At 44.9% G+C, this 15,532-nt stretch overlaps 1 protein-coding gene across 3 annotated transcripts; it reads left to right on the top strand.

Annotated features, from left to right (window-relative positions):
• Positions 1–1,152: 1,152 nt before the first annotated feature.
• On the top strand, positions 1,153–14,449 carry LOC139592798 (trypsin I-P1-like). 3 transcript variants are annotated; one of them, XM_071433067.1, is made up of 8 exons: positions 1,153–1,273; positions 4,398–4,769; positions 6,743–6,879; positions 10,026–11,326; positions 12,041–12,209; positions 12,812–13,065; positions 13,674–13,810; positions 14,208–14,449. In XM_071433067.1, exons 4-8 carry the CDS (start codon positions 11,287–11,289, stop codon positions 14,355–14,357), a joined length of 750 nt encoding a protein of 249 aa, XP_071289168.1. In that variant the 5' UTR covers positions 1,153–1,273; positions 4,398–4,769; positions 6,743–6,879; positions 10,026–11,286; the 3' UTR covers positions 14,358–14,449. The 3 variants fall into 3 exon arrangements, with proteins under 3 accessions (XP_071289168.1, XP_071289169.1, XP_071289166.1); XM_071433068.1 differs by lacking the exons at positions 1,153–1,273; positions 4,398–4,769; positions 6,743–6,879 and having other exon boundaries at positions 9,969–10,164; positions 11,240–11,326; XM_071433065.1 differs by lacking the exons at positions 1,153–1,273; positions 4,398–4,769; positions 6,743–6,879 and having other exon boundaries at positions 9,969–11,326.
• The last annotated feature ends 1,083 nt before the right edge of the window (positions 14,450–15,532 follow it).

The following is a 15,532-nucleotide window of genomic DNA, read 5'->3' as shown; positions in this document are numbered from 1 at the left end:
AGTTTTCCTGAAACTCTCACAGGGAATTTGGATCAGCAGTAATAATTCAATAATTACAGACAGCATCAGCATGAACATGTTTTACAAAGATGATCTCTTCAAAAAGATTAGAGGCTGAAGAAAAAAGGATCTCAGTATGTCTCTGCTATGTGAGAAACAACACTTTCCCAGTGCTCCCCTGCTGTTTGTCTGTAGCCTGACATGAACAGGGACATGATCATGGACCTGAGGGTGTTCTGAGGAGCAGAGGAGCACTCCTTGAGAGCAAGGAGTGGTGTGTTACATTTGCTGCTGAGCAGTTCTTGAAGTCAGGAGAATATTGGCTCCAAGGGTGTCACACATCTGGATTTCCCTAGCCCAGAACTGTTTACTTTCTTTCAGAGCACAGGTAGGTTTATGTAGTGTGGTTTATTAGGAGAATTGGATGCTGCCATGAAACTGAGTGATCCATCTTGGCCTTGGCACTGCAGGAGTCTTCCAGCAGTGCTGGTGACGTGGAGCGTGAGGATCTTTTACAGGACCTGCTCCCAGCTGATTCCTGCTCCTTGCTCTTACCAGCTATTCTTACAACCTCCCACTCCTTTTCTTGCTGTGATCACACAGTGCGTGTCACTTCAGCATATCCATATCCAGCTTTGCCACATCATGGAGCAGCACATTTGCTACCTGTGATAGCCAAGTGCTTCCTATGCCATGCCCTCCATGTGAACACATGAAACAATCAACTGGTTCCTGCTCAGTGGTAGGTATGCAGACTGTCAGGGTCACAGCATAAAAACAGAATCCAAAATACACAGGGTATAGCCACACTTTCTTAAAAACACCTTTTGCTCTTTTATGGGCTGTTTGCCTTCCTTTGGAGAAAAGGTAAGTCCTAGGTTGTGCAATAAAAGCAGGAGCATGGACAAGCAATGGCAGGTGAGGGAACCCTAATAATACCCTACCCTCAGCTTTCCAGGTCTATCACAGAAGAGCAATTAGTTCATCAAAAGTTCAGCTCTGCAAGCAATGGAGACAGAGGCACAATGGGAGGAAATTTCTGCCTTCAGCTGTTTCTCACAAGTAACAGCAGCTCTTTGTGGTTTCTTTTCTCTGCCTATGAAGTTTTGCCGTGAAGGGATGCCTGGGTCCAGCTCAGAACTGTATGCATTCCTGTGGCAGGGAAGAAAGGGATCCTGCAATTAAGTAGTGTGTGAAGCAGGTGAATAAAATGCTGCAGTGTACACTGTTGCTTGTAAAGATGCCAAGGGACTGTTCCTTCCACGATGAGCAGGTATGCCTGGTCCCCTGGGTATGTTTTCCTCCACTGTTACTGGCCCCATCCTCCTAAGTCCATAATCAGGGGCTGAGCTCTTCTCACACATCAATCAGTTTCTCATTGGGCACCTCAGTTCTGTGTAGATCAGGACTATGGGGAAGAACTTTGAATTCTCCGGCAGCTCTGTATTATTTTACTGGTGCTGTGGGAGTATCTGTGGGGAACTAGTGCCCTGGGACATGACTGTGCCCCTGGAGTACTAACCATATCAGAAATATCTGCTGCCTTATCTAACCATACCAGCCGTGCCTCAGTTCGCTATGCTGATCTATGGGTTTGTATTTCTGTCTTTGCCTTCAAAGACAGAGGTTGCTGCACTGCTCTATCTCTCCCCCATTCAAAATATCCTGGGTCTATTGCCCCAACCTCTATGAAGTCTTCTTTCTGATCTTCCTCTGCGCCTCTCCTGACTGTCTCACATTTTTCAAAGACTCCATCTCTCACTCAGAGAAGCTGGGGATTTTATCTTGGTGTTCAACCCCGTTGCTACACCGTGTGACCGCTCGCAGCACAAAAATACGTGGCTGCATCCTGGGCTGTCACATTCTTGATTGTCATCAGAGAGTAATCAGTATTCTGTCTGGTTACTTCAAACTTGGCCTCAGAGTAACCATCCTCATAAGAGTTATACCTCCAAGAAGTACTACTGACTATTAACTTCAAGCCATTTCTTGGAGGCTGCTGGTACCAGAACATATAGGCAAGGTTACTGTAACTCTGGTAGCAGGAGATGGTCAAAGAGCCTCCAGGTCTCAGAATGATTTTTTCAGGCCACTGAGCAATGGAGAGTGTAACCCCAACACCTGCATTAATAAGAGATAACAAGAGAGAGTGAGGAGTAGGAGTACAGGTGATGGCCAAAGGGGTCCTCTACCTTGCAGTCGCCCTGCATGGCCTGGATGAGAGCCCTGCTGCAGATGGATCTGTCGTCTCTCACCAGGTAAAAGAGCAAGCACAACAGCCAGCATGGCCCTCCAGCTCTCCCAGGACAGTGTGCTCCTGCTCACTGTCAGACAAGAGTTAAGAGAGACCCATGCCCCTCCCCTTGCCCTGCTTGGTCTGTCAGGTCTGGGCAGGGAAGAGAGAAGGGACTGTCCAGCTGGGATGCTTTCTTTGGTGAGCCAGTAAAAGCAAAGCTAAATCTTCATGTGGCTCCAAGGTCTGCTTTAGCTTGTCCACAAGTCAGTGTTCTGAGCTGCTGACACAAACGTGGAATTTCTCGCAGACCAGTACATTGCTGGCTGAATGCTGAGCTGTCGTTCCATGATGGAGAGGGTCTGGGTGTTGGAGGCCAGACAGGAACCTAGGATCACTGGATTCATGTGGGATTTTTTGACCCATTTATATCAGCAGCTATACCTTGGGCCATCTTTGCAGAAGGATTTCCAGCAGAAGCACACCTGTACTGTTTCATTCTGAGGAGTTGTTCTCAATATCTGGAGCACAGTATTTCACAACTCGGATCTTGTTAGTCAGAAGCAAAGATGGTAGATCAAGATAGCAAAGGCACAAAAATTGTATTTAATCATATCTTAGTTTCTTCAGTTTTCCAGACAGGCATGCATATTCCCTGCTGGTTAATCTTCCTGGGAGCTCTAATTCACTTTTACAGAAATCAAGACATCTCCACCAGCTGTTTTTTCTCAAAACAAAACCAGTAGTTAAGCATAAACCTCATGAACACTCTGTTTGTTTTTAGCCTGCCACATACATCCTAGTTAGCCTATTATATATATGGAATATATTCTATTCTGTTATATACAGTTCTATATATAGAACTTTCACCACTCTTCATTCTTTTCTGAATATAAGATTCAAAATTATTATTGCAACTGCTTCTTTTCTCCCTATCACTTTTAATGAAATACACATAATTAATTCTAATGACCTTCAGTTATCCTGATATTGCACCTTCAAAAAACTCTGGGATACTTCTGCAGTGTTCTCTTTTTCTACATATTTTGTTGTTATCCCCTCTCCCATATTGTCTCATACTCTAGAGAGATTTATATCTTCTCTAGGCCTCCAGACATTTATATAAAAGGCATGTTCTTTCTATGAGCCTGGCAATATTGTACTTTCTTAGAGCCTGAGGCCTAGTTCCCGAATCCTCCAGGATTCAGAGCAGTGTAAATCTCAAAAATTTGGTAGTGAATGTTCCCTGTGTACTTTTTAAATCTTTCTTTTAAGGGAGTTAACAGAAATTGCCTGAGTAGTTATAGCTTCTTCTCAATCAGGAATTAAAATGCATTTTATATGATGTATAAAAGTTTTGTATGATTTCTAGTGTCATGAACACTTTGCATCTAAGAAATAGGGGTTTGGCCAGTTCTTGGGTTTTCTCAGGAGAAATTATTCCATACCTGTGCTGCCATGAGGTTGAACCCTGTGCTGGAGATATTACAGTTTCAGTGACTTGTCAAGGAATTGCAGATGATACAGACCTTTTTGGTTTTTTAATTACCTTCCATAACTTTTACATTTTTATTTAAATTTTTATGCTGTTTTTAAAGTCAAAACATCAGTTAGCAACTGAATTTGAACAAATTTAATATAATTCCATATCCTTTTATGTTTCAGTACTGATTATTCTTTGATGCATATTTTTAGCTTTTATTCCTCACAAGCTTTTCTTTTTATGGAAGGTTTATTTTGATTTTACTTGTTCTTCATTTTATTTTATAGACATTTTGCCCTTTTACCTTACTGCTAGGATGGGACACTTTTAGACACTTCCATGGAGCCTGCTGAGACAGTTCCATAGGACACTGCTGCTTTGATCAATGTCCCAAAATGCATGCCTTTTGCATGAAGGCAGTACAGGATTTTTAGTTTGATTATTGTCTGTCATGCCAAACCTGTTAAACGCCTTTTTTCCCAGTAGCAATCAGACCTTAACTCCTGGAGGGAGAAACTGTTTCAGACTTGATGGGAAATTAAACAGATTGTGGAGGCTGTGGGAAGTAATTCTAAGATTGTTCTGTGTAAGAACTCTGAGACAAGGAAAAAAACATTTCAATGCAGTTGGGCTACACCTTCTTCTTTAATCACTTATATTAGAATTTATTACTCATTCCAGGATGAAGATTTCTATTCAGATGAGCTTTTCTGTCTCAGGAAACAAAAGATGATTGCAGACTCTCCAAAGGAAGGAAGCAACTGGAAGATGTAACTCAGGACCTCTAGTGTGTCTCTCGGGAATTGCTTAATATGTTACTGCCTTTTGAAGAGTAGCTAAATTGACAGACCTTTCATTTTTCAGTTCAAAATGTCTAATTCTTTCAGTCTGTTTTCTTCTAAGATTAAAGATGAAACAAGAGAAAACAAAAAAAGGACCAAGATAAAGGCAGGTATGGTCAATCTTCCCAAGTAAGACCCTGAACTACTGTACTAAGGGAAGAATGGATGCAGAAAAGTGGAGGAATACAGTTATAAAATGGGCCATTCACAGGTAAACAGGATGCTAGTGAGTATGCCTGTCTGGCTATGCTTTGTACTTGCTTAGCTCAGTTTTACTAAGTCCTGTCTTACTAAGTTCTATTTCTAAGTATTTACCTGAGGGAGGAACTGTCTATTCTATGTGCATGTGTTTTGTGCCTGGACATCTACGGGCTAGGAACTGGAGTCAGACCACAGGCACCAGCAGCTGGAGAGAGCAGACTAGGTGAACTTAAGCAGCAGACACTGGAGAAGGGCCACAGGCCAGAGGGGCCATGTGTTCCCCGTGCTGGCAGCTGGGCAGAGGGAGGGTTTGCAAGTGTGTGATCACTAGTGAACGTGAAGCCAGACTACCTGGCAAGTAAGTGAGGTGACCTGGGCTCCAGGTGTGTGTCTCTAATGGTAAGAACAGTGAGAGGTGGCAACAAGAGGAAGCAGGGGAGTCACAGGCATTTTTTGGAGAGGAAGCTGTGTGAGAGGTGTGTGTGTGGACATAATGGCAACTGGACTGCAGCTCTAAGGGACTCAGAGGTCCAAGGGCTGGCACATGTGACTGGGATCCAGTGACAGCCACTGGACTCAGTATCTCAGCACAGAAACATGTGAAAAGCTTGCACACTGTACATGTGTATACATATATTTCCCACTATTGAACCCTTGTCTAGAACCCTGATTTCCCACTGTGAACCCCAGCCAGAAAGGGACAAAAGATGAGGCCATCAGTGCTGTGGGTGCATCTGTGTTGATCCATGTGTTCACCTGTGTATAGATGTATGTATGCTTGGTATTTATTGGTATAAATACTGGGGAGACATTCTCATTCTTACTGACAGCTGGGCCAGGGGGCCTGGAGCTGTGGTAGCTTCCCCTCTGTCAGCCCAGCCTAACAGTGAGCCTTGGGGAAAAACCATGAGATCTCCTCCCTAAGGGTAAAAGAGACCATAGAAGAGTTATGACAATGAGGAAAAGGCTGAGGTATGCTGCCCACATGGAAGAGAACCAAGGGAATAAGGAAAAGATTCCTACTGAAGAGTGTTTAACATACACTGGGAACAGTAAGTACTGGCTTAGCAGAGGTTTGTGCTGGATTTGGAAACTAATGTCATGAAACAAGAGCATCAGGCAAAGGTGGTCTTCCATCTCCAAAATGTTAGAGAAAAATGCGTGTTGCAAAGCAAGGAAGGTCTGGGCTAGAATTGCACCCAAGACAGTGGTGACGGTGAGCATCAGATGGCTCTGTAGTTTTAGGGGATTTAAGGCACCTCAGGCCAGTCCCTTTCAGTAGTCTACACTAGTACAGGAAGGTCCTCCAGGGCCAATTCTTTGCAGACAATTCTTAGAGGAATCCTTCCTCCTCCTCCTTGTCATCCCTTGCCCAGTAAGACCCATGTTGCTCCTTTCTTTACAGCTCTCACCCCCAAACAGTCCAGTCAAATTCTATTTCTAATGGAAGCAGCTTGGCTGCTTATCTGAGGAAAGTTCCCTTTCCTCATCCATTCTATTTCACCGTGCCAGCCTTGCTGGCTGCCACCTCTAAACTTCTTCCCAAGTTTTTCAGACCATCTGACTTTCCACATCACCACCTTTACACTTTTCCCAGTCCTTCCTTGTCTTCTTTTTTGTTTCCCAAACTCTCCATCCCATATTTTTATAGCAAAGAGTCAGATTCTAGGTTTAGAGATGTTAAAATTGCCCAGTTTGTATAGGCTTGGGGTACATAGACCCTCTAGGAAAGGTTCTTCAGCTCTTCTGCTCTCTTGCAGATCATGGGCTGGATGAGAGGGATTAAATAAATATTGTATTTGCAGGGAGCCCCAACAAAGGCAGGAATGATGCATCTGACTTCATGTTCTCAGAAGGCTAATTTATTGCTTTATTATACTATATTATATTAATGAATACTATACTACACTATACTAAAGAATACAGAAAAGATACTTACACAATGCTAAAAAGATAATAATGAAAACTCATGATTCTTTCCAGAGTCCCAACACAGCTTGGCCCCAACTGGCCCATGAGTCAAAACAACTCACACCTGAATCCAATCAGGCAATCACCTTTGGGTAAACAATCTCCAAACACATTCCACACATGAGCACAACACAGGAGAAGCAAATGAGGTAAGAATTGTTTTCCTTTTCTCTGAGGCCTCTCAGCTTCCCAGGAGAAAAATCCTGGGTGAAGGAATTTTTCAGGGAATGTGAATGCCACAAATAAATACTTTCAAATCTGATGTCCCCCTCTGCTATGTCCTTTCAAAGTGCTTCCTTCCTGGTCCAGCCATTTGCTGAAGATTACTGGGACACAGTCTGTTTCCAACCTCAAAGGCTGAGGCTTTACATCCACTTCTGGCTCAATGTGGGACCCCTGTTCTTAGGATTTTCCTACCCTTCTTCCTAGTACCGTGCTATTTTCTTACTTTTTTATTCCCTTAGTGCCTCTGGCCACAGTCATCCAGAATTCCTTCCCAGTTCCTGACCCCAGGCACTCTGAAAGAAGTTATAACACTCCTTCTTCACCCCCCCAAAACTTTAGAAAAACAGAATGGTTGCAAGATAGTGAAGAAATCAGAGAGGACATGAAGGCTCTGCAGAATTGGACACTGTCGGGCACTGGATGTTACAGCAAAATGTAAGAAGCCCCATTTGACAGTACTAGAACAGTGTTCTCCAAAAATTCTTCAATATACACCCCTATCAGGGAAGTATTTTTAAACACATACACCCAGTGTATGTACACTTAGTAGGTGATAATTAGATATGTGTAACATTAACGTTCTAATGTTTCCACCTCACACTTCAGTGCATCATCTTGCACCCCACTTTGAAGACTTCTGCACAGGAACATCATAAGCCAGCAGCCTGTCACTGAATATAGATTTCAGAGGCAGAGTCTAGAAGATGCACAGCCCTTCACCAAACACTCTCCTGATCCCCAGCAACTGAGGAGTTGATGTTCCAAGTCCTAGGGGTGCCTGTCCAGGAGCACTTCACTAGCAGAAGATACATAGGAAGAGAGGAGCAATTGCTCCTCCACCACAAAGCTCTGTGAGATCACACAATCACAGAATATTCTGAGGTGGGAGGGACCCACAAGGATCAATTCCAGTTCATGAGTGAATGGCTCATACAGGGACCAAAGCCATAATTGGGATGTAAAACGACTAAGCTCAGAAACTTCATGTTTTATGATCATGGGAAGCTTTACCTCTGTCAGCCCATAGTCTCAACAGGTTTCTCTTTCACAGGATCTTGCATCAGCCTAGACAAATATATTTGCTTTATCGAGTCCTGTGATGACACAGCTGACCAAAATACTTGAACTAGGAACATGGAGTTCCAGAAAAACAGCTGCCATTGCTTGTCCATTGACAATATCTAACACAGCTGCTCTTCAGTTCACCATTCCTCCCCCTTCCTGTGCCCCCAGGAGCCACCAGCTTTCTACTGCAGCATTACTGCATGAAATGAGAAACTTGTTTGCAACAATGGATGTACACCCTTGAGTGTATTCTTTGAAGGATACTATAAAAAAACCTTTCAATGGGTCTGTGAGATGTTCAGCACCACTGAGAAGAAGGAGTTATTTGTGTTTCAGACAGGGATTTCTTATCCTAAAAAAAGAAAGAAAGGAGGGTCATCAGAGGGTGTTCTAATTTCAGCTGTAATTCAAAGGGGTCTGTTCATCCTCCACAGTTCTCATTGAAAGACCTGAAAGGTTGCTCTGAGACTGCTTGCTGGATGACCTCTGAATCATGCGTCAGAAACGCCATTTGCCTTCCTTTGACATCAGTTTGCCCCATGAGCAGAACACCATGGAGTTCTGGGCTTTATGGGAGCCTCTAGAAGGAGTGTCAGAGAGGCTGTTAGGAGAATGAGAGGGGCTTGGGTGAGGTATGTTCACTAGATACCTGCCATCAAAGACTTAGAAACACAAGAGCCACAGGAGCTATGATCCAGACCTTTGGCTGTGAGCTTTAGCAGTAGCCTAGGAACAGGTCAGGAGTCTCCTCTTGCTGATTTAAGCAAGTAGTTTACGGAACCAGAGAGATCATGTTTTGTGGCAGTTCAAATTAATTTTACTGATTCTTTGTTACGTGGTTTGTTCTGGGGTACCCCCATGCTCTCCCTGAGTTGGTTGACCCCTGGGTTTTACCCTCCCTCAAAGCTGTCCCTCATACCATGCCCCACCTATTGTTCCAGCTCTTTCCCTGCCTGTCAAGGCATCCCAGCCCCTTTTGTTCCTGAACCTTCTCTGCCACCATAACGTGGGGCTAATCCCTGACTGCAACACCTTTTGGAATTCCACTACTCCTGGAAGCGCCATTGGCCATGTGACCCACCCTCTCCACCCTCCTACCCCAATTGGCCCCAGACACTTGATGTAATGCCCTCACTCCTCCCCTGAGGATTCCCTATTGGTTAGCTGTTTGTATCCACCCCCTGAGATGTATCTGTATAAAATCCCTTGCACGGGAGTGCCCCGGGCTCTTTGTTTCTGGTCTCTTTACTTGCAATAAAATTTTTCTTGTACAACCTCAAGACAGAGAACCTCCTCCTTTCTCTTCTGCCCAGTCCCTGTCATGGCTTGTGTCTGGCACCGTAGAGCAAGTGGATCTAAAGGTTCTGCCTCTGGTAAATCCCTATCCTGAGGCAGTTCCCCACTCCTGGCATGGTGCCAGAATTATATGAGCTAGCCGGGGCTCTGGTAGCCATGGCAATGTTCTTATGGGGGATTATCAGCCAGCCCTATACGATGGACTTCTTCATGCTGCTAAGAATAATTTATATGTTAAAGATGTGATAGGATTAAATAATAAGTAACAGAGGAAATAATAAATAAATAAGTAACAGAGGAAAACAATAAAAAGTACTAAGATAAAGGCAGGCATGGGCAAGCTTCATGATTCAAATGCTTACTTGGTAATTCACGTAAAATTTGTGTGGATATTAAACCAAATGAAAAACCCCAAGAAAGGAAGGAAAGGGAAGCAGTTGTAGCCTAAGTGTTACCTTACAGGATATGAAAGCTATAGATCAGGAAAAATATTGTTCTAAAACACGTGTCTGCTTCTATGCTAATGACACATTCCGGACAAAGAAAACAGAAATCCACAGATCAAATGAAACCCTAGAGTAAACTGGAAATTTTTCTTGCTCCACTTAGTTATGATGAGATTGGATAGCTTTGGTAGTTTTTGACCCTCTTAGTCCTTAGAACATTTTCCTTTCCCACAGGAACCTTCCAATCCTTCTTTCTTTCACAGGATACAGCATGCTTGTAAGAAAGCTGTGCAGTAATACCAGTTTAAAGGCCAACACAATTCATGCACCACCTTAGAGAAGGCCCTGGCCTTGGACTTGTACTTCAACATGAAGGAAAATTTCCCTCTGGACAGTGACACTGTGCGTATCAGTCCTCCAGGGTCTACAAAAATTCAATCAAAAATGTAGAGGAAGAGTATTCTGATTTAGTGTCTCAAGCTATTCCAGCATTTCCAAACATACGGCTTCTCTTTAATATCTCTGGAGGGAATCCTGTGTTTTTCAGGAGCTAACATGATGAAGTTGGCAGCTGCTTGGAGAATGAACATGATTATTCAGCAAAACATTAAGCTTTAGGAAACTTTGCATCATGACAGAAATCCCCACTCCTGCAGATTTAAGAAGATTTCATTATTTTTGTTTGCAGCATTATTGTCCATCTACATTACACTCATAAACATCAGCATTGTACTGAAATTCTTGTGTAGCAAAAATGAGTCTGTAGAACATTCCAAAGATGAATAAAAGCATGGTTTGGTACTTAGGCAGACATTTTAATACCGTTTAGGGGAGAGAAATTAGAAAAGGGAGATGGTGAGCATTCCCATATTTGAACTATTTGACTTGGGAAACGGTTGGGGCACAGGATTGTTTTTCTATCCTCCCTTTTGAAATGACAATGGAGGAATTTGATTTAGGAAATCACTGTATTGCATATGGTAAAAACACACATTATTCAAGAAAAGGAATTTGCTAAAATAAACTGAACAAAGTTAGCCACTGGGTTTGCTGGAATTTTTTGCTTTTGTTTCCCAAATAAATGCAATGTATCTTTGTGTCTACTATCTAAAATATGCAACTTCAGGTAAAAACATGCATTTTTAAGAAAGATACCATCAGCACAGAGGAATCTGAAAGAGGTTTGAGAGTTGTTATTCCTGTTGTACAGGTGCTGTGTATAAGAATGAGACAGACAAACAACTACACGTCTTCCAAAGTCAAAAGGTATTTTTAGATTGAAGGCTACCTTACAGAATAATTAGAATAGCTCTCTATCTTAGCAGAGGTTTATGATTAACGTGTATGACATTTGTACATTCTACCAATGCCTGTTAATGCCCACATTTGGATCTTCAAATTTTCCACTGTGTACTTTTTGTCTGGAGAAAACCTTGGACTAGAGATAAGACCATCACCAAAAACGTATTTCTAGCAGCTCCCACGTCCAGTCAGCCAGTCTGGGTTTGAGGTCGAATCGAGACCATGAAGTGCCTGCTGCTTCTTGCCTTTATTGGGGTGGCTGGTGAGTATATCTTTTCTTTCTATTTCTGCCATTTAATAGGAAGCTGATTTTCTAAATCAAAGCTGCAAGGTAGCCTGTTGTGGGAAAGCCAAGTCCAGTTTTGACTTGCACAAGTCAGAGCCCTGCAGCTTCCATCTTCTGTCTGCTCATAATGCCTTGTGCCACAAGCTGAGGAATGAACGCCTTCATAGGGGTTCCCGACCCAGCTATGGAGATGTGGCCACAGCTTCAGAAAAAGGCTGCCTCCTCCTTCAGGACTAAGGAGAGCACAGGGAATAGCTGTGGACCAGGAAGTCCTAAAGCAACTGCAAAATTTTGGACCCTCAGTCGGTGCTCCAAGAAGATATCACTGCGCAGTAGTTTTTACTTTTTCCCTCAGTCAACCCTTGACTGTTTCAGTAGATGGGATTCAGGGAAAGACACACCCGTGATCTGATCCAACAAGAATATTTCAGTGTCCCTATGTTCTCAGGGAGTAGCCAGCAGGGCTTTAGTTGCAGATACGTGAGGCATCCTTGTAAGTCTGAGGTGAGGTGCACCCTTCTTTGAGGTGCAGCAAATGCATGTGCCTTAGACCTGCCCAGCAGTGCTGCCCTGAGTGTCCATAGAAGGGGAGCCTACAAGTGAGGGGCTTCAGACTGGCAGCCACAGGGCAGATTACGGGCCCCATTACCTTAGGCCAGCTGTTGACACATGGCACTTCTTGTCCTGCAGTTGCCTTCCCCACCTTTGCTGAAGACGATGATGACAAGATTGTGGGAGGCTACACCTGCGCAAAGAACTCTGTGCCCTATCAGGTGTCCCTGAATTCTGGATATCACTTCTGTGGAGGTTCCCTCATCAGCAGCCAGTGGGTCCTGTCGGCTGCTCACTGCTACAAATCGTGAGTGGAAAAATTACATCCTTCTATATCCTACTTCTGTCTTCCAGTTCCCTTCTAGCAGGAATTCTGAGCTATGAGATAGCAATACGTAAGTGCCTCCATTCTCACCGGAGACAGCCAAGGGATGGGTGGATCATTCAGGAAGCCAGGCCGAGGCATCCTGAGGGGTTTTCCACTTCTGCAAACGTTCCTGTGAATGCAGAGCGTTTTCTGAAATAACAATGGGATAATCGAGCAGAGAGGTCTAGGCTTTGATTCCTTATCAATTGCATGAATCTTGCTAAAGCATTCTCCCTGGAGAACAGGAAGAGGATCGAGGTCTGGCTGGAGCCATTTGCCTTGTCCCAGAATATTTGTATCTAGTGCTGCTCTGTATTCAACTGCTGCCATGTATTTACAGACCCACAGAAATTCACCACCCATGCATGGAGTGGGTTAAGATCTCAGTGTGGATTCCCAGGGCTCCCTGCAGGACAAGAAAGATCCCCTGCCCCAGAAGGCTTCTGTGGCAGTGGTGTTGGAGCGAGTGCACTCAGTGCCAGGGAGGTTTCTCTCAACCTGCCCCCAGCAGTAAAGGACACGCTGTGCCTTCTGTTTTCCAGTCGCATCCAAGTGCAGCTCGGGAAACACAACCTGGAGCTCACCGAATCCACACAGCAGTTTATCAACTCTGCTAAAGTCATCCGCCACTCTGGCTTCAGCTCCTACACCCTGGACAATGACATCATGCTCATCAAGCTGGCCACCCCAGCCACTCTCAGCAATGCTGTCCAAACCGTTCCTCTGCCTACCAGCTGCGTGGCCGCCGGCACCACCTGCCTGATCTCCGGCTGGGGCAACACTCTCAGCAGTGGCAGTGAGTACTCTGGGGGAGCCTACAGACCCTCGGGGGCCCAGGACAGTCTCTAGGACCTGGCCATTAACCCCCAACAGGACAGGCTAAAACACAGGGATGTGCTGTGGGACAGCTTTTTGGAGTGATGTGTCAATGTAGGGACTGCACAGTTAATGTCAACAGAGTTGTCAATTCTCTGAGAGTAAGGGTGAAGTCTGGGACTGTGCAACTTGAATTCCTACCAGAGATCTCTGTTCTCTCACGCCGATGGTCAGAGATGTGCATGGCCAGTGGTGCCTATTCCATTGGACCTGCACCAGAGGAGAGGATGGTTTTCCTGAGGCTCAGGTTTCCTCCAGTGTATGTATCACAAGAGCGGCCCCTCCCTTGCCAACTGATGAACTTCCAGGTACCAGAAAAGTTAAGGTGGCTGCAGTGTAGAATGGTGGGCCCATGGGTAGAATTTGTTCCATCTCTACAGAAGGGACCCATGCTGTGCTTACTGTGGACAGGAAGCAGGATGGCTGCTAGAACAGGGCGTCCAGCATTTGCTTTTCTGCTAAGATCTTCCCCGAGCTCTGAAAAGGACTCAGCAATGCCAGCAAGCATCTCTCCCTATTTCTTTGCAGCTAACTACCCGGACCAGCTGCAGTGCCTGAAGGCTCCGGTCCTCACCGCCGAGCAGTGCTCTGATGCCTACCCTGGGCAAATTACCAAGAACATGATGTGTGTCGGATACGTGGAGGGAGGAAAAGACTCCTGCCAGGTAACTCATCTGCCTCTCCTCTCCCAGGCATTTCTCTCCCACCTTTTCCCAGCTGAAGAGGCCTTCACATTACAGAGTCAGCTATACTCACTGCACTGGTAAATCTGAGTTTCTGAATGATAGCAGAGGCTTCAGGCACACATATCCTGAAGGTTTGCCAATGCTGCATCCGGCAAAAGCAGGCAGCTGACTCATCCTTAGCTGTGGTGCACTTGGAGCTCAAGTCAGGCATGGTAGCATCAGGTGGAGAGTGTGAATCAGGAGCTGTCTTGGTGCAGAACTTTTGTGCAGAGTACACCCGGCAGGGCTTCCTCTGGGGTCAGTGATCTCAGGGATCTCTGGCTCCTTGCTCAGGCTGATGCCATTTGCTGAATATCCATACCCTTTGTGTGCACAGGGAGATTCCGGCGGTCCCGTGGTCTGCAATGGACAGCTCCAGGGCATTGTCTCCTGGGGTTATGGATGTGCCCAGCGGGGCTATCCCGGAGTTTACACCAAGGTTTGCAACTACGTCTCCTGGATCCAGTCCACCATGGCCTCCAACTGAGACGCTTGTTTGGTGCGACCTGTATTTTCTCATCATCATTTCTGTGCTTTTGGGTCTGGACAAGCAAAAATTATGAGAAATTAATAAAGACTTTCAGGCACCCCTATTTTGTGCACTCTTTTTCTGGAAACTTCCAAAGGCTCTTATATGGAGCACAGTGGCAGTGAACATCAGTCAGGAGAAAATACTTAGTATTTGTAGTGCCTGTCAATTGACAGGGTCTTGGAACACCTTGCAGACTCATCATCAAGATTCTTTCAGTCAGTTACATGCTCTTGTTTCTGAAGGAGAACATCATTTTTGTTATTTTTGAACAGGAAAAGTAATAGCCAATATTTCAACAGTTCTTGAAGTGATTCTGAAATTCATCCTCAAACATAGCCTGTCCCCCTTTCTCTTGGAACACTAGCAGCTGCAGCATGTCATCCTTTCTTTGGGCCTGCTTATATCACCGCCTGAGCAATGGAAGAGGGATGAGGGTGTTGAGGGCCAGGATATCAACAGAAGGCAGGTCATTGCAGTAGAGTATTTGGATCTGCCATGTTAAAGAGTTGGTCCTTGCCAGGAGGCTGATTGGGATGTACTGTTTTGTGCTTGCAGAGTCCCAGAACCAGGCTGTGGTGTCCCAAATCCCTTGATGAAAAGGTCAGGAGAGAGGAAGGAGGGAAGTGAGGAAGGACGGCAGAAAAGCTGCAGGAAGACAGGACTTAGGGCTGGGAGGGAAGCAGGAAGGCGAGCCAGAAAGGGAGAAAGGCAACAAAAAAAGCAGGAGAGAAGGAAGGAAGATAAAAAGGCAAAAATGAATTAAAGAATGAACACTAAAAGGAAGACAGGAAATGAAAGGAGCAGGAGGGCAGGAAGAAAGGCTCAGGGAGTGTTGGTAGCCATGAGTACCTGCCGCTGCCTGGGACTCTTTGCCTACAGTACCGGGATACTGTGAGGATTGGATTGCATCATAAACAATGCAGTGCTCAGGCCACAGAGTAGTGGTGTAACATGGGGTCCCAGCTGCACAGCTGTGTGCCCATTCCCCTTCAGACCAGTAGGGCCAACGATCAGAGGGCCATCTATTTCCAGATTGTGGAGAAAGAAAGGCCTGTATGAACTATTCCACATCCTGGTTCTCAAACCATAAGTTGACATACCAGACAGATTTAAAGGAGAGATGGATGGGG

This window comes from Agelaius tricolor, unplaced genomic scaffold (genome assembly GCF_023055355.1).
Source record: "Agelaius tricolor isolate 1412-34295 unplaced genomic scaffold, bAgeTri1.0.p SCAF_9, whole genome shotgun sequence".
NCBI classification, from domain to species: Eukaryota; Metazoa; Chordata; class Aves; order Passeriformes; family Icteridae; genus Agelaius; species Agelaius tricolor.
Note: the sequence above shows the minus strand (reverse complement) of the source record. Positions and strands in the feature narration are given on the sequence as shown.